Source organism: Gossypium arboreum, chromosome 13 (assembly GCF_025698485.1).
Source record: "Gossypium arboreum isolate Shixiya-1 chromosome 13, ASM2569848v2, whole genome shotgun sequence".
Lineage (NCBI taxonomy): Eukaryota > Viridiplantae > Streptophyta > Magnoliopsida > Malvales > Malvaceae > Gossypium > Gossypium arboreum.
Window position 1 is genome coordinate 90595283 of NC_069082.1, and position 21230 is coordinate 90616512.

Consider the following 21230-nt stretch of genomic DNA (forward strand, 5'->3'; position numbering starts at 1 on the left):
GAATGTAACAAATTCATATAGGTTTCACCTATGCCAAACAATGACCAAACCATTTAATCAAGCTTATGGCCGATTATCATATTAACACGAGACACACAAACATCAATATCCAAGTATGCTAATATATCACACCATCAACTAAATCATACATATAGAAAAATAAAATTCATTTGACCTATTATACTTTCATGTGCACATTTTTAACCATATAGCCAACACCTTAATAAACATTTTAAATACATATCACCTACCAATTCACATCTCTAAAATCCCCGATACAATCATTTTTTTTATCATAGCCGAATGTCACAAAACAAGGCATCCAAAATCTCAAATCACTTTATATAATCTATTCGGCCATTTCAAATTAGATTCACAAATTTTTTTTTTAAACTTAACATACTTTTATAATTTCAACCGAATGGAGTACTTTTTATTAATTCAAAACAAAACATCAAAGTATCATTTCTAAATGAAAAATCATCTCATGACCGATTGCTCTCATAGCTACCAAAATGAAAATTTGCACATGGGTTATGGAGGAACTAAGAAACTATCCTAAAATACACAAGTAATTTCTTTCAAAACACTTTAAACATACTAATGACACCAAAACATCTACTAAGAATTTCAAACTCCTTGGCCGAATTTCAATCCTCCCAAATAACAAAAATTCAAACCATGAAATAGGTAGAATTCAAACTAACCATCCAAATTATGCATAAATTTCCAAGAGTGGCATTGTACATACCTTATTCTAGCAATCTCCTTAGCCGAAATTTTAACAAGAATTTTCTTCTTCTCTTCTAGCTACGGCAATGGAGGAACAAAGATGAACCAATTTTGGTTTCTCCTCCCACTAACCCATTATTTTATTGCCCTTTATTCTTTTATTCATTCTTTAATTCATTTAGTTGAAAATAATGTTAATGGAAAATACATATAATATATTAATCAACAACATGGCCGGCCACTATAAAAAAAAATGGATAATTTGACATGCAAGTCCACTTTTTTTATAACATGCATTAGTAGACCATTTTAATTTAACCTGTCACATTTCAAAAGTGTCCCACATAAATCCCATTTACTAAATTTCACATACATTTGACAAAATCAAAGCACGAAACTTTCACACATGCATTTACACATATAATAAGCATAAAATATAACGGTTAATTATTTAATGACTCGGTTTTGTGGTTCCGAAACCACTTTCCGACTAGGGTCAAATTAGGGCTGTCACAATAGGGACTTGATTATGTGTATATTTTATTATGAGTTGGCCTAAAATGTTGGCCTATAATATTTGACAGTTCATTTTATATAAAGGCATTGAGGATGGCTAATATTAGTTAAGTTATATGTTTATGATGTTGTATTTTGTGGATGTGCAAGCTTGCATGACTTGGTTGAATGAGTGTGTGATGATTAATTATGGAAAGTGAAGCATGTGGATGGTTGTGTGAAGAACACGGCCTTGGACATGGGCGTATACCCTTATTTTCAAGCATGTGGATGATGTTATATATAAAAAATATATATATTTAGTATATAATTAGGGTTGGGCCTGGGCTAAAAAAGTTTTACTCGAGGCCCAACCAGTTTTCTAAATGGGCCTTGTTTTTTTGCCCCAACCCATATTTTGAGCCTATATTTTTACCCAAACTCTCTCATTTTTTAGGAGGGCCTTCGGGCTGGGCCAGGTGGCCGGGACCATACACACCTCTAGCCTGCATCAAAGTAAAAAAAAATTCATCCACTTTCCAAAAAAAAAAAACTCCAATCAAAGTAAATTTACTCGAAATCTATTGAGTGATTCAAATTTTGCCACTTAAACTTTTTTTTCCATAAAAAAACCTTAAACTTCAAAATGTCATTTTTTGATTAAAATATATATAATTTTTATTGCTAATAATTATTTATAAATTTTTACAAATATATTTTTATATTATTTATTTTTACATTATTATTTTTAATAAATTTTTGAACTCCGAAATTCCGAAACTTAAATTTTTCCAGGATGATTATTTATCTAGAAAATCTAATTACAATTACTAATATTTTGAACTGAAAAAATTAATGTTGGAATTTGTTGAATGATCAAATTTATGCAAATATATATATTTGTGTGTTGGATACATTAATTAATTTACAAGGAAGGAAACTTAAACCCATTAATTTATGAGTTTATTTACCAAATGCTTAAATAAATTAATTATCATTTTATTAAAAAATATATTTAATGCATTAATTTTACTGAATTAAAAAATGCACTACACTTTCTTTAAAAAATAGTTATTATCATTTCCTTCTAGAATTGCCACTCTTAAACAAAAATTCAAAATTTTCAATAAAAAACAGTAATTTGAAATTTATAGTTTTGATTGGTATAAGCATTATTGTTAATGTAAGTAGATGTAAGTTCGAGTGCGCTGAAACACATTATTTTTTTATTTATGAATTAAGGAGGCACTATAAGTAATTTCTATAATTAGATTATTAAAAAAAATCTACTTACCAGTAATGTCATGAATACCTTCCAAAAAAAAAAAAAAAAAGAAAAGAGTTTGTGTGTTTATTTTTGTAAAACTTGTAAGCCTCCCTCCAAATCATTGAATTAAAATATTCAAAATTTAAACATTATTTTGTTTCAGGCCCTCTCAAGAAGTGTATGTGAAAATCAGACCGGACTGAATTGAAAATATTGGAAAATTTCAAAAGTTGAAAAAGGGAAAAGAAAAAAACAGTAAAATACCAGTTTCACCGTATGGCTGTGCAAGTTGGCAGGAGGCTGGAGGCATAAGCATGGTTTGTTTAAGCCTCCTTAGCTCAGGCTTATACACCCTATGATCCTCCACTTTCCTCAACAGATCTTCGCATCTGAATATCTCCTGCATCGGCCCACAGCTCCCCACAAAGACTGCGTACACCGCCCGTTTTACCTCCGGCGTCACCCACCCACTCTCTACCAATATATTCGCCACCACCAAATTCACTTGAAGCATAAACACATCCCTCATCCCGCTTTTCCCGCTCCACCCTTTGCAAGGCAGCTTCGCCACCACCACGTCCAGATCCTGGTACTTCTCCAGGGCTGGCATCGGAATCTCCGGACAATTCTGCTGGTTTTCATCGATCCGGAAGGGGAAAAAATCCTCCCATTTTCTCTTCTTGGAAACACGATCGAAGCGAACGTGGGCGGTGCTAACAACCTGAACCGGTAGCTGATATTGGATTTCTTCATTGAATTGATATTAACTAAACCGATTTTAATCTCCTTCTTACTATTAATCTCTTCTTGAAGAAGATCGAGGTTTCTGAAGCGTTGGTTGGAGGGAGGCGGATTGGGTTTAAAAGCATCGATGATGTTGTAATTTGATCTGGAAAATAAAACGAAAATGATCAAGGATAAAGAGAGAAGTGTTATTGAGAGAGTGAAGGATTTTTGGTTGCAATGGAAGGATTTGGAAGCCATTTTTGGAGTATTGATTCAATTTCTTAGAACGTTGAATGGGAAGAACCGAAGAAGAGAGTTTGAAGGGAAATATAACACGTGCATGGTTGTATTTACGTGGCTGTTCATTTTTATTTAAAACCTTACCTGCTGCTTTCTCATTTTTACTTACTTTGGAAATATTTTTATGGTTTATAAATTTGTTGCCAAATACATTCATGCCATTTTTGTCCGTTTAGATTTTGGGGATTTTACGAATTTAGTTTTATGTTTCCACGTTTTTATTCATCATTTCATTGTAATTGCATTTAAATTTATTTACGATTTTATTTTTATCAGCTGTAGTTAAAGCCACATTCTTCTCCCATTCTCAAAATGGAGAATTTAAATTTTACTATTATTTATATATATTTTCTACTTCCCATCATTTTTATTTGATTTAACATGTCTACACTACATAATAAAACTCTCTTTTAACACCTCTTATTATACACATTTATTATTTCATTTGTTTGTACAACACAAACTAATTGAATTAAAATATAAATTATTAGGGTAGTAATTATATTATCTTGTAATTATAAAAAAAATTGTAATTTTAATTAATAGAGTATAGTTACATCATAATTCCACATATCATGTTTGATAGTACTAAATTGTAATTACATCATTTATATTTTTGAAAAATTATCAATACAATAATTTTTTTAAACAAGTAACAATAATCAAAACCAAATCATTATATAAAATATATTAATCCAATAAAGTAGTTTTAATCATCATATAAAATAAACATTTCTTTTTATTTTTTATATATTATAAAAATAATATTATTAATTTTCTCTTAATTCTAAACTTTAAAAATATATAAATACATAAATAATTTAAAATATATATATATATATATAAAAAAAAAAAAACATGGTTTTTCACAATGGAGCACAATGATCCGGTGTATAGTTGGCAATGGAGTTCCAGAAATAGCAGCTGAAGTAGTAAAAATGGCAACTCCTTTGAAAGGTTGTTGACACTGTCTTTAATGTGATAAGGTTTTTGACTAAAAAACGCGATGGGGTGGTCATCTTGAGATAGAACAGCGCCAATGCCTATACCCGACGCATCCGTTTCCAAAGTGAAGGGCTTAGAAAAATATGGAAGCTGGAGTACGGGGGCTGAGGCCAACAATTTTTGCAATTTGGAGAAAGCCAAGCCTGCTGCAGATGTCCAAACAAAAGCATCCTTTTTAACTAGATCTGTCAATAGGCCCGCTATGGTTGCATAATGTTGGATAAAACGCCGGTAATATCCAGCCAGACCCAAGAAAGCGCGCACGTATTTAACTATTGTGGGAGTGGGCCAGCTGACAATTACCTTAATTTTTTCTGGGTCGACCACAACACCCTAGGCTGAAATAATATGGCCCAAGTAGCCACAGTGTTTTGTCCAAATAAGCATTTGGACTGTTTACTACCAATTGGTGAGAACGCAAGAGCTGCAAAACCTGTCAAAGATGGTCCAGATGCAGGGCCCAAATTGCACTGTATATCAATATGTCGTCGAAGAAGGCAAGAACAAATTGTCGAAGAAATGGTCGGAAAACCTCATTCATCAGTGCTTGAAAGGTAGAGGGTGCGTTTGTAAGACCAAACGACATTACCAAAAATTCGTAATGCCTGTCGTGAGTTCAAAAAGCCATTTTAAATTCATCACCAGCACGAATTCAGATTTGATGGTATTCGGCTAAGAGTTCCAAGTTGGAAAAATATCGAGCTATATGCAATTCGTCAAATAATTCATATATTGATGGAATAGGAAAACGGTCACGAATCATAACAGTGTTGAGAGCATGGTAGTCCACACAAAAACGCCAAGTACTGTCTTTTTTGTGAATTAAAATAACTGAAGATGAAAACGGATTGGTGCTAGGTCTGATAATCCTATCATTGAACATTTCTATAACCAATTTTTCTATCTTTCTTTTTTTTTTAAAGTGAGAATATCTATAGGGACGTACCTGAACCGGACTTGTGTTGGGTAGTAAGTGAATTGCGTGGTCACGGTTCCGAGATGGTGGCAGACCTTGGAGTTTAGTGAAAATATCCGAGAAGTCTTCTAGAATAGAAGAAATATCGGTTGGATAGGAAGAAACTGACCCGTTGGAGGTGGGTATCACTTCTAACCGATAAAATTCAGCAATGGCCTGTGTTGAAGACAATCGGCGCAAGGCATTGTACTGGGTAGATTGAGCCACAGGGAATCGATCTCCTTACCAACACACTTTGTGACCTTTATACGAAAACTGGAAAATCGAAGTTGCATAATTTGTAATTAGTGGTCCTAAAGTAGCTAACCACTCAATGCCTAAGACTATATCACACCCTTGTAACGGCAAAACATAAAAATCCACAGAAATTTCTTGGCCTTGAACGATGAGTGGCACCTTTTGATTGATGCTAGAACAAATCAGATGATCGCCATTTCCAACCAATACAGAAAATTGAGCAGTTGTTTCAATCAAAAGTCAGAGATAAGTTGCCACTCGGGTTTGCACAAAATTATGAGCGCTTTCCCCATCCAAAAGGATCTGAACAGCCTTGCCATGCACTTGGTCAATGAATTGAAGCATTGATATAAAGCAACCACCCGCGAAAGCATTATATGAAATCGTCGATTCAGTCAATGCTTCTTGGAGTTAAAGATTTTCGGAAACAGTAGAATCAGGAGAAGATTCAAGGACTGGAGAATATTGTTTATCTTCATCAAACAAAAGCAATTGAAGTTTTGATTTGCACTTGTTATCACAAGTGTATTTCTCGTTGCAATGATAACAAATGCCTTGTACCCGGCGTTGAGCCGCTTCCGATGGTGAAAGCCGGTGAAAGGGAACATTAGCACCTCTCTAAAGTGTAACGAGGTTTTGGGTCGACGAAGACAATGAAGAAGATGCTTGAGTCAGCGGGTGTGGTTTAGGTGTGGAAAGAAGTGGCTTGCCCATGCCCAAGGAAGGTCGAACGAAGCCCTTTTCTAGGACAAGTTGTTGTTCATAAAGATGGGCCAGCCCAATGGTATCTTCTAACTCTATGGGCCAATGGACCAATACAACCGTCTTGATATCAGATCGAAGGCCCGAAATGAAACATTGGACCAGAAATAATGGAGGCAAAAACATAGTATGGTTGGTAATAGCCTCAAAGCGTGCTCTATAGTCTTGAACCGTGGAAGTTTGTTGCAATTTGGCAAGCTATCCTTCTGGTGAGTCTAGTTCACAAGATCGAAAACGCTTGATAAAAGGCATTGTAAAGTAAGTCCATCCGGGAAGTTGTTTATTTCTATTTATCTAATCAAACCACTCCACAACGTCGGTAAGATTTTCGGGGACGAAAATTTCTTAAGTGGGGGAGAGTTGTGACAGACCAAAATTGACCCTAGTCGGAATGTGGTTTCGGGACCACAAAACCGAGGCATAAAAATAATTTAATGCTCATTTTGATGCTTATGATATGTGTTAATTCGTGTGTGACATTTTTGATGTTTGATTTAGAGTTATAAATGTGAATTTCACTAGAAAGGACCTAGTAGAAAACTTTGAAAGTATGATGGGGAAATGTGTGATGACTAATTAAAGCATGCATGCAAAACAATGGCCTTGCATGTCAAATATCCCTCTTTTTATAGGAGGTGGCCGGCCATGACAAGGGAGTATGGGCTAAACATGTCATGAAACATGTTTTGTTGGTGCATTAGGGAGAAACAATAAACAAATAAGTATGGGTAATAAAGAAAGAAAAAAAAATGTGTGTGAGTGAACCCCCTCCCCCTTTTTCCGTGCATTGAGGAAGAGAAAAGAAAAAAAATTGTTCATCCATTTTTCATTCTCTCTTGACCGAAAATACTAGAGGGGAAGGGAGGAATTTTGCTTCATGCTTGGTTTGGAAGAGGATTAGGAAGAGGTTTGGCTATACTTGCATCAAGATTAAGGTATGTTTGAGGTTGTGCCATGAGATTCATGCATGTTTCTAGTGGATAGCTTGATGCTCTTGTTAGCCCATGGTTCAAACCTTTGTTATATCATGGGGATGGTATTTGGCCAAGGTGGATTTTGTGTTAATGCCATTGCATGTTAAATATGAAGCTTGCTAATGATATATGTGATGGTGGATTGATGGCTCTTGGACTTTCTTTTTAGTATTTTTGAGTAAGACATTGAGTTCTTTGTTTAATCATGACCAAAATAATGGTAGTTGCTTACATCTTAATATCTATGAGTTCCTTTCTTGGTTCTACCATAGACCCATGAAGTATATGTTTATTTGGTGTTGTTGGAGATTATGATAGAAGCTAATGAGTGAGAGTTTGATAGATACTATGAGGTTAAACTTCATGAGGTTGTAAGCTTGTAATTTGGATGATGAAATTTATGCTTTGTGAAGGTAAATGGTGTGGAAGGAGCATTCGGCCATGGTAGTAAGATGAAATGCAAAATGTTAGTATTTGCTTTCTAGTGTATAAATACGTATTAGCCGAGTTTTGAATTTGAAATGAAACGAGATATAATCAATACGAGTAACCATACTTGTAGGAAGTATTGAGCATAATTGGCCTCAACATATACATGCATACTCGGCCACATGAGAAGATTAGTGTTGCATGCTTTCGGTTAGAGGCAAGCATATTGATGCCTTTATCTTGGTTAGGAAAATCGACTAAAAGGGATGTGAGTTAATATGTTGAGTTGATGCATGATTTCACATGTGTGTGACTTTAATGTCTAATGTATAAATATGGGCTAAGTGCCTTGTATTCCTCTTTTCGATTCTCAAATGATTAAGTCAATTTGTTTGTTTAATTAAGCTCAAGAGCCTAGAGGATCAAGTTGGATAAGGAAGGAAGAAGTGTTCGAATAGCCAAAATCGTTCGACCACATCCGAGGTAAGTTTTAAGCGATTAATCGTTGAGTAAATTCAATCATAATAGGACATAATGAGTTGATTTGATAAGATATGATGTGGCCATGATATGTCTTAAGCCCAAATGGTAAGTTCATAAGTGTTTGGACTTGGAAAGTTAAGAGCAAATTGTAATAAATTGCTTGGACAGCAGCAGTAATGTGATTTTAGAAAATCACTATAAATTGTTGGTGTGGAATTATAGGCTGAATAAAACATGTAATCAAAGCTTAGTTGGTCTAGTTTCTTATAAAAGAGACCGTGGAAGCAAAGGAATTTCCTATAAAGAGATATTTAAAGTTGTACGGGACAGTGTCGGAATGACTCCGAAATCCCCTGTTCTGTTTTTGGAAAATTATTATAATTTGTACAAAAATGGTTATGAGATAATATTTATATGCTTAGACTCCTTAATGAGTCTAGTTTCAAATGGAATCAAATAAAACACATTATGAATTTTGTACAATGAAAAATTTGATTCGTAGTGAAGAGTGGTCAGATTGGTCAAATAGTGAAACAGGGGAAACTTTAAGAAAAATATGGTATTGATTGGCCGAACCTAAAATTCTGAAAATTTTATGGATGAAAGATACATGAGTCTAAATTCGGGTAAAATTAACGGCAATTGATTTTGAGTTTTGTAGCTCCAGTTATAAACAATTTAGTGACTGTTGCTCAGGAAAAGAAAACTGCTTGTAGTGAATAGGTGATTTTGTTGTAAACTTTGATGAAATTATTTGAGTTGCTTATGAGCTATTGCTGAAATTGATGTACAAGAAAAATATGAAATATGTATGAGATGTATATATGTGATATGGCCTAATGGCCAATGTGATGAATGTGAAAGTGTATATATATGTGATAAGGCCTAATGGCCAATGTGATGAACGTGAAAGTGTATATACATGTGATAAGGCCTAATGGCCAATGTGATGAATGTGAAAGAGTATATATGTGATAAGGCCTAATGGCCAATGTGATGAATGTGAAAGAGTATATATGTGATAAGGCCTAATGGCCGATGTGATGAATGTGAAGGTGTATATATATGTGATAAGGCCTAATGGCCGATGTGATGAATGTGAAATATATGTGTGATATGTATATGTGGTAAAGCCGAAGGGCTAATGTGAAATATATGTGTGATATGTATATGTGGAAAAGCCGAATGGCTAATGTGAAATATATGTGTGATATGTATGTGTGGTAAAGCCGAATGGCTAATGTGAATGTTGTAACATGTGATTAAATGTACATGAAACTTGAAATATGTTCGGGTGAGACCCGATGACTACGTGTGGAGATTATGTCCGGTAAGACCCGATGACTACGTGTGGAGATTATGTCCGGTAAGACCCGATGACTACGTGTGGAGATTATGTCAGGTAAGACTTCGTAATAAGAATTGCTTATAAATATACGCAATGCGAAAGGTTAAACAGTATGTACTCCAAGTTTATATATGATGCACACGAGAGCAATCTATGGGACTATTCCTATGATTATGTGACATCGGTTTAGTGTGAGAGGTTATGTGAAATCATACGATATATCTATGTCACATGAGCTCACTTTTATGTGAGAGTTTATCTGCCTATTGTATATGATGAGATGTGCATATTCGGAAAGGGGATAGTATGCCCAAGGAAGAGTGAAATAAAAATACGAACAACTATGTTATGATTTGGTTGTTATCTGTTGACACTGCTTAAAACTTACTAAGCATTGTAATGCTTACTCTGCTTACTTTGTTTCCTCTGTTTATAGATCTCATTGGAAGCTACTGTGCTCGGGGATCGTCAAGAACTAGTCACACTATCACTACCCACCGCTTGGTACTGCTACGTTTTGGAATATCTTATGGCATGTATGGAATAGACTAGTAGCGAGAGGATATTTTGGTCAATGTATAGGACTACCCTTTTGTTGTGGGTCATGGACCCTTTGGATTTGTATAATTTTGGATAGCCATGCGAAAATGGCTTATAAATGTTTTGAGCATAATGTTATAATCATTCGATATGTATATGCTCATTAAGAGGCATGGAAATGTTTGGCAACGATCAGCCATTAGAATGGTTCATCTTGATTATATTTTGGACTATATATGCAAGAGGGTTAGTTGAGTCATAGAAACTATGTGTTAGATAAAGTTTACCCTAAAAATAGATGCTGGCAGCAGCAGTGATGTGGATGTGAAAAATCACTAAAAATAGTAGAGATGGAATTAAATAGTGAATAAATTATTTAAATGAGCCTTGATGAATCTACTTTCATATGGAAGAAACGAAAGGGTCATATGAGTTGTATGTTAAGAGATATTTAGGTTTTTGTGAAACAGGGCTAGAACGGTTTCTGGAATCCCTGTTCCGACTTTGGAAATTCATTGTAAATTAACCAGAGATAATTAGGAGTCATGCCATATATGTATAGATTCCTCTTTGAGTCTAGTTTCTATAGAACCAAACGGAATCAGTATTTAAGCCCTGTACATGGAGATATCCCATTCGTAATGCATGAAGGTCAGTGTAGTCAAACCCTGGAATAGGGGAGACTTTAACTAATAAACTATACTAATTGGCCCGACCAAAAATTCTAAGAAAAAAATATGTAGATGGACATATGAGTCTAGTTTCAGGGAAAAATTATGTAACACCCCGAACCCGAGACCATCGCCGGTGTCGGACACGAGGGGTTAGCAAGCCAAGTTCACTTGTTTTGCCCATCCATTGGACATTTCCAGTCAGGCTGGAAAAACTGCGTCACTGTCGCCTTAAAAATCATATCTCGAGTTTCAAAACTCGGAAACTGGTTTCGTAAATTTTCCCTGAATTTAGACTCATATATCCATCCATGGATTTATTTCTAGAATTTTGGTCGGGCCAATTGGTACAGTTTATTAGTTAAAGTCACCCATGTTACAGGGATCGACTGCTCTGACCTTCGCGCGGTATAACTTGAATATCTCTCTGTACAGGGCTTTAATGTTGGTGCCGTTTGTTTCAAATGAAACTAGACTAAAAATGGAATCTGTACATATAAGGTATGTCGCCTAATTCTTTCTGGATAATTTATAGTAAATTTTAAAGTTGCGACAGGGAACCCAGAAACCATTCTGGCCCTGTCTCACAATAGCTTTAATATCTCTTAACCTGTAACTCCTATGACCATTTCGTTTCTTCCATAAGAAAATAGACTCATCAAGGTTCATTTACATAGCTTATTCACTATTTAATTCCATTCCTATGAATTTTGGTGATTTTTCACATTCACGCCACTGCAGCTGGCAGCATCTGTTTTAAGGTAGGTCTTACCTATTTGGTAGTCTCCATGAACCAACTAGTCTTGCCATACATAGGTTCATATATGATCATTTTAACCATGCCAATGGCTGATCATATGACCAACATTCCCATTTCCAATCCATAGCCACATCATGACACCAAATATATACATACAAACCACAATTAGTCTAAGTTCATGCTTCCTTTTCGAGCCATTTTCGCATGGCCGTACATACTTACATTACAACATATTTAACAAACAAGAGGTAGTCCTATACATGCCATCTCAAGTTCAACCAAAAATTTATACCAAAATGGAGGCTTGATAGTGTGGATGACTTCGACTTCAACGATCCCGAATCCGATTGCTATCGAGCGAAATCTAGAAAACTGAGAGCCAAAGCAATGAGTAAGCATTTTTATGCTTAGTAAGTCTCAAGGAATATAATCAACTCTAATTACAGCAATACATTCACATAGTTAAATGCATCATTTCATTAATGCACATTCACATAATCATACTTACTTCACCATCCCAACTCTTATGTTCATACACAAATAACGGCTTCATTAAGGCCGATAACTCGTTCCATCATAGGAGCGGATATTCACACGCTCTACTCCTAGCGCAAAGCACACACCGCACTTACCTTGTCATTGGGAAATTTCACAAGTGCATTAGCTGAAATTTTCCAGCAAGCTTATAATTTTCAAATCACATACCTTCGAGTTTAACCGGATGTCGCTACTCGATCAATCGCCTTGGGACATAGCCCGGTTATGGTAACCCGCACCAAGGCCTCACGGACTTAACCCGGATATCACGATTTGCACAAATGCCTTGGTCTTAGCCCGGATAGAATGACTCGCACGAATGCCTTCGGTCTTAGCCCGGATGTAGCCACTAGCACAATTGCCTTCGGTCTTAACCCGGTTATAATTTCCAGCATAATTGTCTTGGGCTTAGCCCGGATATCATTCAATTTCTCATGCACACATACATCAATAATCATTGGACATACATATTTCATTTTCGTTACTAAGGCTCAAACACAATTATAATCATTAGCATATTCGCCTTGGGACTTAGCCCGGTGGAATTCAAATACTCATACACACATAATCAATAATCATACACATCCATATTTCATCTCACATAATTCAAGTAAGGTCACTTCTTGAGGACTTACCTCGGATGTTGTCGAACGGCTTTTACGGCTATTCGATTACTTTTTCCTTCCCCTTGTCCAATTGTGGCCCTCTTAGCTCTTGAGCTAATTCAAACAAATTCAATTTATCAAAACCTCATTGTGCTAGCTTATGGCGAATATGACAAGGAATTTAAATGGTCATATGGCCACCCTTTAGCTTGAATACACAATGGTCATGCACATTTTATACTACATCAAGCAATTCAATACAATTTATTCGAGCATCAAGGAAAAGCTAAGGCCTTCAATAGGCTACCCAAGGCCGAATATTCATGTACATGTTGAGGTCAATTTTGCACTTAATACCTCACAAAAACAGCATGCAATTTACTAATTAATGCTTTGCACATTGTGGCTCAAAACTTATAATATAGCATCAAGCACTTATATGTGTGCTAGGTCAATTGTGCTTGCAATTTCACAAGCATTCTTCCACATTTTCTTCTTTAAACCAATATATTCATCACTTAGTTCATAACCAAACATAATGTGCAATCATATATATGCATATATGAGCATGGCCGAATTTTCAAGGTGTCCATAGCCATCCAAAACACAAATTTTAACTAACATGCAAGAAGCATGAATCATGCTCAAGAATGCATCATGGTTAATATGACAATCATGCTCCTTTTCAATTTCAATCATGATAAAACAAAGAGAAAACTCAAAATCTTACTCAAGAGTAGACAATCCATCATTGCATGCATCATCATCAAGCTTCACACTTAGCATGCAATGGCTTTATCACCATAACAACTTTGGCCAAATACCATTTCCATGGCTTAACAAAGATTTGAGCCATGGCTAACATGCACATCAAGTTGGCAACCAAAGCATGCATGAAACTCCTAACACAACCTCATACATACCTTAATCTTGATGCAAACTTAGCCAAATCTCCTTCTAGATCTCTTCCAAACCAAGCATGAAGCAAAAATCCTCCTTCTTCCTTAGTTTTGGCTCAAAGAAAGGATGAACAAAATTTTTTTCTTTCCTTCTCTACAACTCACGGCAATGGGGGGAATTACCACACTCACACACATTTTTTTTTTCATTTTTTTATCACCCATACACCTTTGTTTATTATTTCACCCTAATGCACCAACAAAACATGTTTCATGACATGTTTAGCCCATCCTCCCTTGTCATGGCCGGCCACCACCTATAAAAGGGGGAATTTGACATGCAAGTCCATTATTTTGCATGCATGCTTTAATTAGTCATCACACATTTCCCTATCATACTTTCAAAGTTCATTACTAAGTCCTTTCTTGTGGAATTCACCCTTATAACACTAAATCAATCATCATAAAATGTCATACATGAGCACACATATTATAGGCATCAAAATAAATTTTAATTATTTTTATGCCTCGGTTTTGTGGTCCCGAGACCACCTTCCGACTAGGGTCAATTTTGGGTCATCACAACTCTCCCCACTTAAGAAATTTTCGTCCCGAAAATCTTACCGTAAATAGGTTTGGATATCGCTCTTTCATAGAGTTCTCGGTCTCCCAAGTAGCTTCTTCTATCCCGTGCTTGAGCCATAACACTTTTACTAGCGGAACCCACTTGTTTCACAACTCTTTCACTTCTCGTGATAGGATACGAATCGGTTCTTCCTCATAACTCATATTAGCTTGAATTTCAATTTCTGATGGACTAATCACGTGCGATGGATCGGATCTATAGCGTCGAAGCATCGAAACGTGAAAGACATCGTGAACCTTTTCGAGTTCGGGGGCAAAATCAAACGATATGCCACCGGATCGACTCGCCGGATATCTCATATGGCCCAACGAACCTCGGGCTCAACTTGCCCTTACGGTACCGAATCGAGTATCTTTTTCCAAGGCGATACCTTGAGAAACACTTTATCACCCACCGATACTCGATATCCTTACGCTTCAGTCCGCGTGACGACTTCGACGATCGGAGGCTATCTTCGACTTTCACGGATTACTTTCACTTTCTCGCTCAGCATCCCTAATCAAATCCACCCGAAAATCTTGCTTTCACCGAGCTCGGTCCAAAACAATGGTGTACGGCATTTACGACCGCATAAGGCCTCGTAGGTGCCATCTTAATACTTGATTGAAAGTCGTTGTTGTAAGCGAATTCAATCAATGGCAAATACCGCTCCCATAAACCACTAAACTCGAGGACGCAACATCTTAACATATCCTCAAGTATCTCGAATTATCCGCTCGGATTGACCATCGGTTTGGGGTGAAAGGCGGTGCTTGAAATGCAACTTGGTACCCAAAGCCTCTTGTAATTTTTTTCCAAAATCGCGACGTAATCTTGGGTCTCTATCCGACACGATAGAAATAGGCACCCCATTCAATCGAATAATTTGGGAGACGATAATTCGCCAATTTATCGAGCGAAAAATCCGTGCGACAGGATAAAATGAGCGACTTGGTCGATCTATCAACAATGACCCAAATCGCATCTTTCTTACTTGCCGACAATCGGTAATCCGGATATAAAATCCATTGTCACTCGATCCCATTTCTATTCGTATCATGATTGGTCAAGTAATCCCGATGGCACTTTGATGTTCAACTTTCACTTGTTGACATATCGACACCTTGAAACAAATTCGAAATATCTTATTTCATACCGGCCACCAAAATTGGCGTTTGTGTCATTGTACATTTTAGTACTACCCGGGTGGATTGACATTCGACTCACCGTGAGCCTCGCTCAAAATCATCGAAACAAGTTCAATCCTTGGAATACATAATCGACCCTTGAACGTCAAGCGGTCATTGTCGTCAATCTGAAATTCGATTCTTCATCCGAAACACATTCGCTCGCTTAGCGACCAATTCAACGTCGACCTTTTGAGATTCAAGTATTTGATGAATCAATAATGGTTTGGCCTCTAATTCGACTACTAGCACCTCCTCGGGTGAAACGGATAAATGAGCATCCATCGCTCTCAAAGCGCATGGTGCCTTGCGACTTAAAGCATCGCCACCACGTTGGCCTTTCCCGGTGATAATCAATGCCGAGTTCATAGTCTTTCAACAACTCAAGCCAACGTCGTTGTCGCAGGTTTAAATCTTTCGAGTCATCAAATATTTTAGACTCTTGTGGTCCGAATAAATATGACACCTTTCTCCAAATAAGTAATGCCGCCATATCTTCAAGGCGAACACTATGGTCGCTAGTTCAAGGTCATGGGTCGGATAGTTTCTCTCATGCGGCTTTAGTTGTCTCGACGCGTAAGCCACAACTCGACCTTCTTGCATCAACACACAACCTAACCCAAGCAAGGATGCGTCCATCAGATATGACAAACTCTTTACCGGACTCTACAGTACTAGCACTGGGGCCTCGGTTAAACAAGTTTTTAGTCGATCGAAACTTTCTTGACAAATTTCACCACTCGAACTCAACATCTTTTTGGAGTAGTTTCGTCATCGACGCAGCTATCATCGAAAAACCTTTCACAAATCGTCGATAGTATCCGCAAGCCCCAAAAGCTCCTAACTTCGGTAACATTCCTTGGAGGTTTCCAATTGACTATGGTCGAAATTTTGTTCGGGTCCACCGACACCCGATCGCGACACCATATGCCCCAAAAAACTAACCTCTTTCACCAAAATTCACATTTACCGAACTTTATGATAACGCTTATCTCGTAAGATTTGCAACACTAGCCTCGGTGTTCGGTTTCATCTCTCGAATTGACCTAAATGTCATCGATAAATACAACTACGAACCGATCCAAGTATGGTCTGAAAATTCTATTCATTAAATCCATAAACACCGTAGGGCATTAGTGAGCCCAAACGGCATCACTAGGAACTCATAGTGACCATATCTCGCTCAAGGCGCTCTTGGGTACGTCCAATCTCGGATTCGCAATTGATAATAGCCCGATCTCAAATCTATTTTCGAGAACACCGAGGCCCCTTTAGTTGATCGAACAAGTCATCGATACGTGGCAACGGATATTTGTTCTTTATTGTCGCTTTATTGTCGACGATAATCGATGCACATACCGCCGGTTCCATCCTTCTTTTCACGAACAACACCGGCGCACCCAAGGCGAAAAACTCGGGTGAGCAAAACCTCTATCCACCAATTCTTGCAACCGAGCTTCCAACTCCTTTAATTCCGTTAATGCCATACGATACGGAGCTATCGAAATTGAATGGTACCGGTACCAATTCGATGCCAAATTCTACTTCCCGAACAGTGGTAAGCCCGCAATTCTTCGGGAAAACATCCGGTATTCACAAACCACGAGCACGATTCGGGTTTCTTTTCGATTCCTTGTCATCGAAAGCACGTCACGCAAGGTACGCTTCGCCCCTTTTCTTACATATTTCGGGCCAACATCGCGATATTACGGTGGCAACTCCTTTAAGTCCGTAGACTCAACCCGTATTATCTTGTTATTCGAGCTCCTCAAATCGATAGTCTTGCTCTTTCAATTTACAACCGCATCGTGCATGGTCAACCAATCCGCACCAAGAATAACGTCGAACTCATCGAACGGCAAAAGCATCAAGTTCGCGGAAAACAAGAACCTCGAACACTAGGGGACTTTTCTTGCACACTTTGTTGACAAGCACGTAATGACCCAAGGGTTTGACACCAATTACAAACTCGAGAGACTCAATAGGAAAAGTCTTCTTCGGATGCTAAGGTTTCACATATATAAGATTGAGTAGAACCGTGGTCAATCAAAGCAATCACATTAGTATTGAAAAGAGTGAAAGCACCGTAATGACATCCGGAGAGGCAAGATCCTCGCGTGCGCGTGATGGCATAAGTCCTCGCAGAGCACGAGCCTCGATCCGATGGTAGCATCTCTAGATCCTCTCGACCGCCAACGACATTGCCCATATTTCTAGGTGGCCTACCTCGAGCAGCATGGTACCCGAGTTTCCACTCGACTCACATTCTGCTCAAGCATCCTCGGGCAATCCTTCCTAAAGTGGTCGGCCGATCCACACTTATAGCAGAGCGATCACGAAACCAACAGCTCCCGAATGCCATTTGCCACAATGTTGACACTCCGCCTCTCTCGGCGATCATTTCCACCATCGGCGATCAAGTGACTCGTGTGGTCACAGGGGTCGATCGCGTCCTCGCCTAGAAAAGCCCAAAGCGCCTCTAGACCGGTTCACATCATCTCGAAATCTCTTCTTGCTGTTGAAGAGACTTTCCCGAGGGCCTCTTTCGGAATTCTCCAGTTCCCATATCAGCTTTTTGTTTCTCCTTTCTAAGCTCTTCGACTTTACAAGCTCGCTCAACAAGTACTACGATCTCTCGTATTTCGAGAATGCCAACGAACATCCTTATATCATCATTCAGCCCATCCTCGGCGTTTACATAATAGCTTCGGACGAAATGCATTCTCGCGTACCGCTAAGCCTCACAAACTTTCGTTCGTAGTCGATAACGGACATAGAACCTTGCTTAAGATCAAGGAATTCCCTCCGCTTTTGGTCGATGAATCTCTGACTAATATACTTTTTTCGGAACTCGGTTAGAAAGAATTCCCAAGTCACTTGTTCTCTAGGCACCACAGAAGTCAGAGTACTCCACCAATAGTAGGTGGAATCACGTAGCAAGGAGATGGTACACTTTAAGCACTCATCGGTGTACAAGATAGCTCATCGAGCACCGGATAGTGTTGTCCAACCAAAATTCAGCTCGTTCGCATCATCATCATCCGTAGCTTTAAATTCAGTGGTCCCATGTTTTCAATCCTATCGATCGGGGCTTACTTGACCTTATTTGGTCGGCTACGAGGTATTGTATGTGCGGGGTTGCATTTGTCGGGAATGGAGGTTGTGGGACAGCCGTGTTAGTTCGAATGTATTGATTAAACCATTCGCTCATCACACTATAAAAGGCTTGCCTAGCCTCATCATTCGGATTGTTGGCCATAGGTTGAGAGTCCGCCGCTGTCCCTTGTACGGAGCAGGTGCCACACTCTCCACATCATCAGCTATTGCTCGGTTGGGATCGGATCCATTGCTATAAACAAACTCAAAGTCAAATTGTCGAAATCACCACACTATCGATTCATCATTTAATGGCATGTATAGCTAGACCCCAAACACCTCACGGTAGTCCTAGAATCGACTAAACCGTGGCTCGATACCAATAAAATTGTAACACCCGAACCCGAGACCATCGCCGTGTCGGACACGAGGGGTTAGCAAGCCAAGTTCACTTGTTTTGCCCATCCATTGGACATTTCCAGTCAGGCTGGAAAAACTGCGTCACTGTCGCCTTAAAATCATATCTCGAGTTTCAAAACTCGGAAACTGGTTTCGTAAATTTTCCTGAATTTAGACTCATATATCCATCCATGGATTTATTTCTAGAATTTTGGTCGGGCCAATTGGTACAGTTTATTAGTTAAAGTCACCCATGTTACAGGGATCGACTGCTCTGACCTTCGCGCGGTATAACTTGAATATCTCTCTGTACAGGGCTTTAATGCTGGTGCCGTTTGTTTCAAATGAAACTAGACTAAAAATGGAATCTGTACATATAAGGTATGTCGCCTAATTCTTTCTGGATAATTTATAGTAAATTTTAAAGTTGCGACAGGGAACCCAGAAACCATTCTGGCCCTGTCTCACAATAGCTTTAATATCTCTTAACCTGTAACTCCTATGACCATTTCGTTTCTTCCATAAGAAAATAGACTCATCAAGGTTCATTTACATAGCTTATTCACTATTTAATTCCATTCCTATGAATTTTGGTGATTTTTCACATTCACGCCACTGCAGCTGGCAGCATCTGTTTTAAGGTAGGTCTTACCTATTTGGTAGTCTCCATGAACCAACTAGTCTTGCCATACATAGGTTCATATATGATCATTTTAACCATGCCAATGGCTGATCATATGACCAACATTCCCATTTCCAATCCATAGCCACATCATGACACCAAATATATACATACAAACCACAATTAGTCTAAGTTCATGCTTCCCTTTTCGAGCCATTTTCGCATGGCCGTACATACTTACATTACAACATATTTAACAAACAAGAGGTAGTCCTATACATGCCATCTCAAGTTCAACCAAAATTTATACCAAAATGGAGGCTTGATAGTGTGGATGACTTCGACTTCAACGATCCCGAATCCGATTGCTATCGAGCGAAATCTAGAAAACCGAGAGCCAAAGCAATGAGTAAGCATTTTTATGCTTAGTAAGTCTCAAGGAATATAATCAACTCTAATTACAGCAATACATTCACATAGTTAAATGCATCATTTCATTAATGCACATTCACATAATCATACTTACTTCACCATCCCAACTCTTATGTTCATACACAAATAACGGCTTCATTAAGGCCGATAACTCGTTCCATCATAGGAGCGGATATTCACACGCTTACTCCTAGCGCAGCAAAGCACACACCGCACTTACCTTGTCATTGGGAAATTTCACAAGTGCATTAGCTGAAATTTTCCAGCAAGCTTATAATTTTCAAATCACATACCTTCGAGTTTAACCGGATGTCGCTACTCGATCAATCGCCGGGGACATAGCCCGGTTATGGTAACCCGCACCAAGGCCTACGGACTTAACCCGGATATCACGATTTGCACAAATGCCTTGGTCTTAGCCCGGATAGAATGACTTCGCACGAATGCCTTCGGGTCTTAGCCCGGATGTAGCCACTAGCACAATTGCCTTCGGGTCTTAACCCGGTTATAATTTCCAGCATAATTGTCTTCGGGGCTTAGCCCGGATATCATTCAATTTCTCATGCACACATACATCAATAATCATTGGACATACATATTTCATTTTCGTTACTAAGGCTCAAACACAATTATAATCATTAGCATATTCGCCTTCGGGACTTAGCCCGGGTGGAATTCAAATACTCATACACACATAATCAATAATCATACACATCCATATTTCATCTCACATAATTCAAGTAAGGTCACTTCTTGAGGACTTACCTCGGATGTTGTCGAACGGCTTTTACGGCTATTCGATTACTTTTTCCTTCCCCTTGTCCAATTGTGGCCCTCTTAGCTCTTGAGCTAATTCAAACAAATTCAATTTATCAAAACCTCATTGTGCTAGCTTATGGCGAATATGACAAGGAATTTAAATGGTCATATGGCCACCCTTTAGCTTGAATACACAATGGTCATGCACATTTTATACTACATCAAGCAATTCAATACAATTTATTCGAGCATCAAGGAAAAGCTAAGGCCTTCAATAGGCTACCCAAGGCCGAATATTCATGTACATGTTGAGGTCAATTTTGCACTTAATACCTCACAAAAACAGCATGCAATTTACTAATTA

General features: G+C 38.1%; 1 protein-coding gene across 1 annotated transcript; it reads right to left on the reverse strand.

Moving 5' to 3' along the window:
* Positions 1 to 1500: 1500 nt before the first annotated feature.
* LOC108462014 (putative UDP-glucuronate:xylan alpha-glucuronosyltransferase 5) lies at positions 1501 to 3619 on the reverse strand. The gene is made up of 3 exons (XM_053024554.1): positions 3605 to 3619; positions 2759 to 3227; positions 1501 to 1733 (listed from the first exon to the last, which is right to left on the reverse strand). Exons 1-3 carry the CDS (start codon positions 3617 to 3619, stop codon positions 1729 to 1731), a joined length of 489 nt encoding a protein of 162 aa, XP_052880514.1. The 3' UTR covers positions 1501 to 1728.
* Positions 3620 to 21230: the final 17611 nt, after the last annotated feature.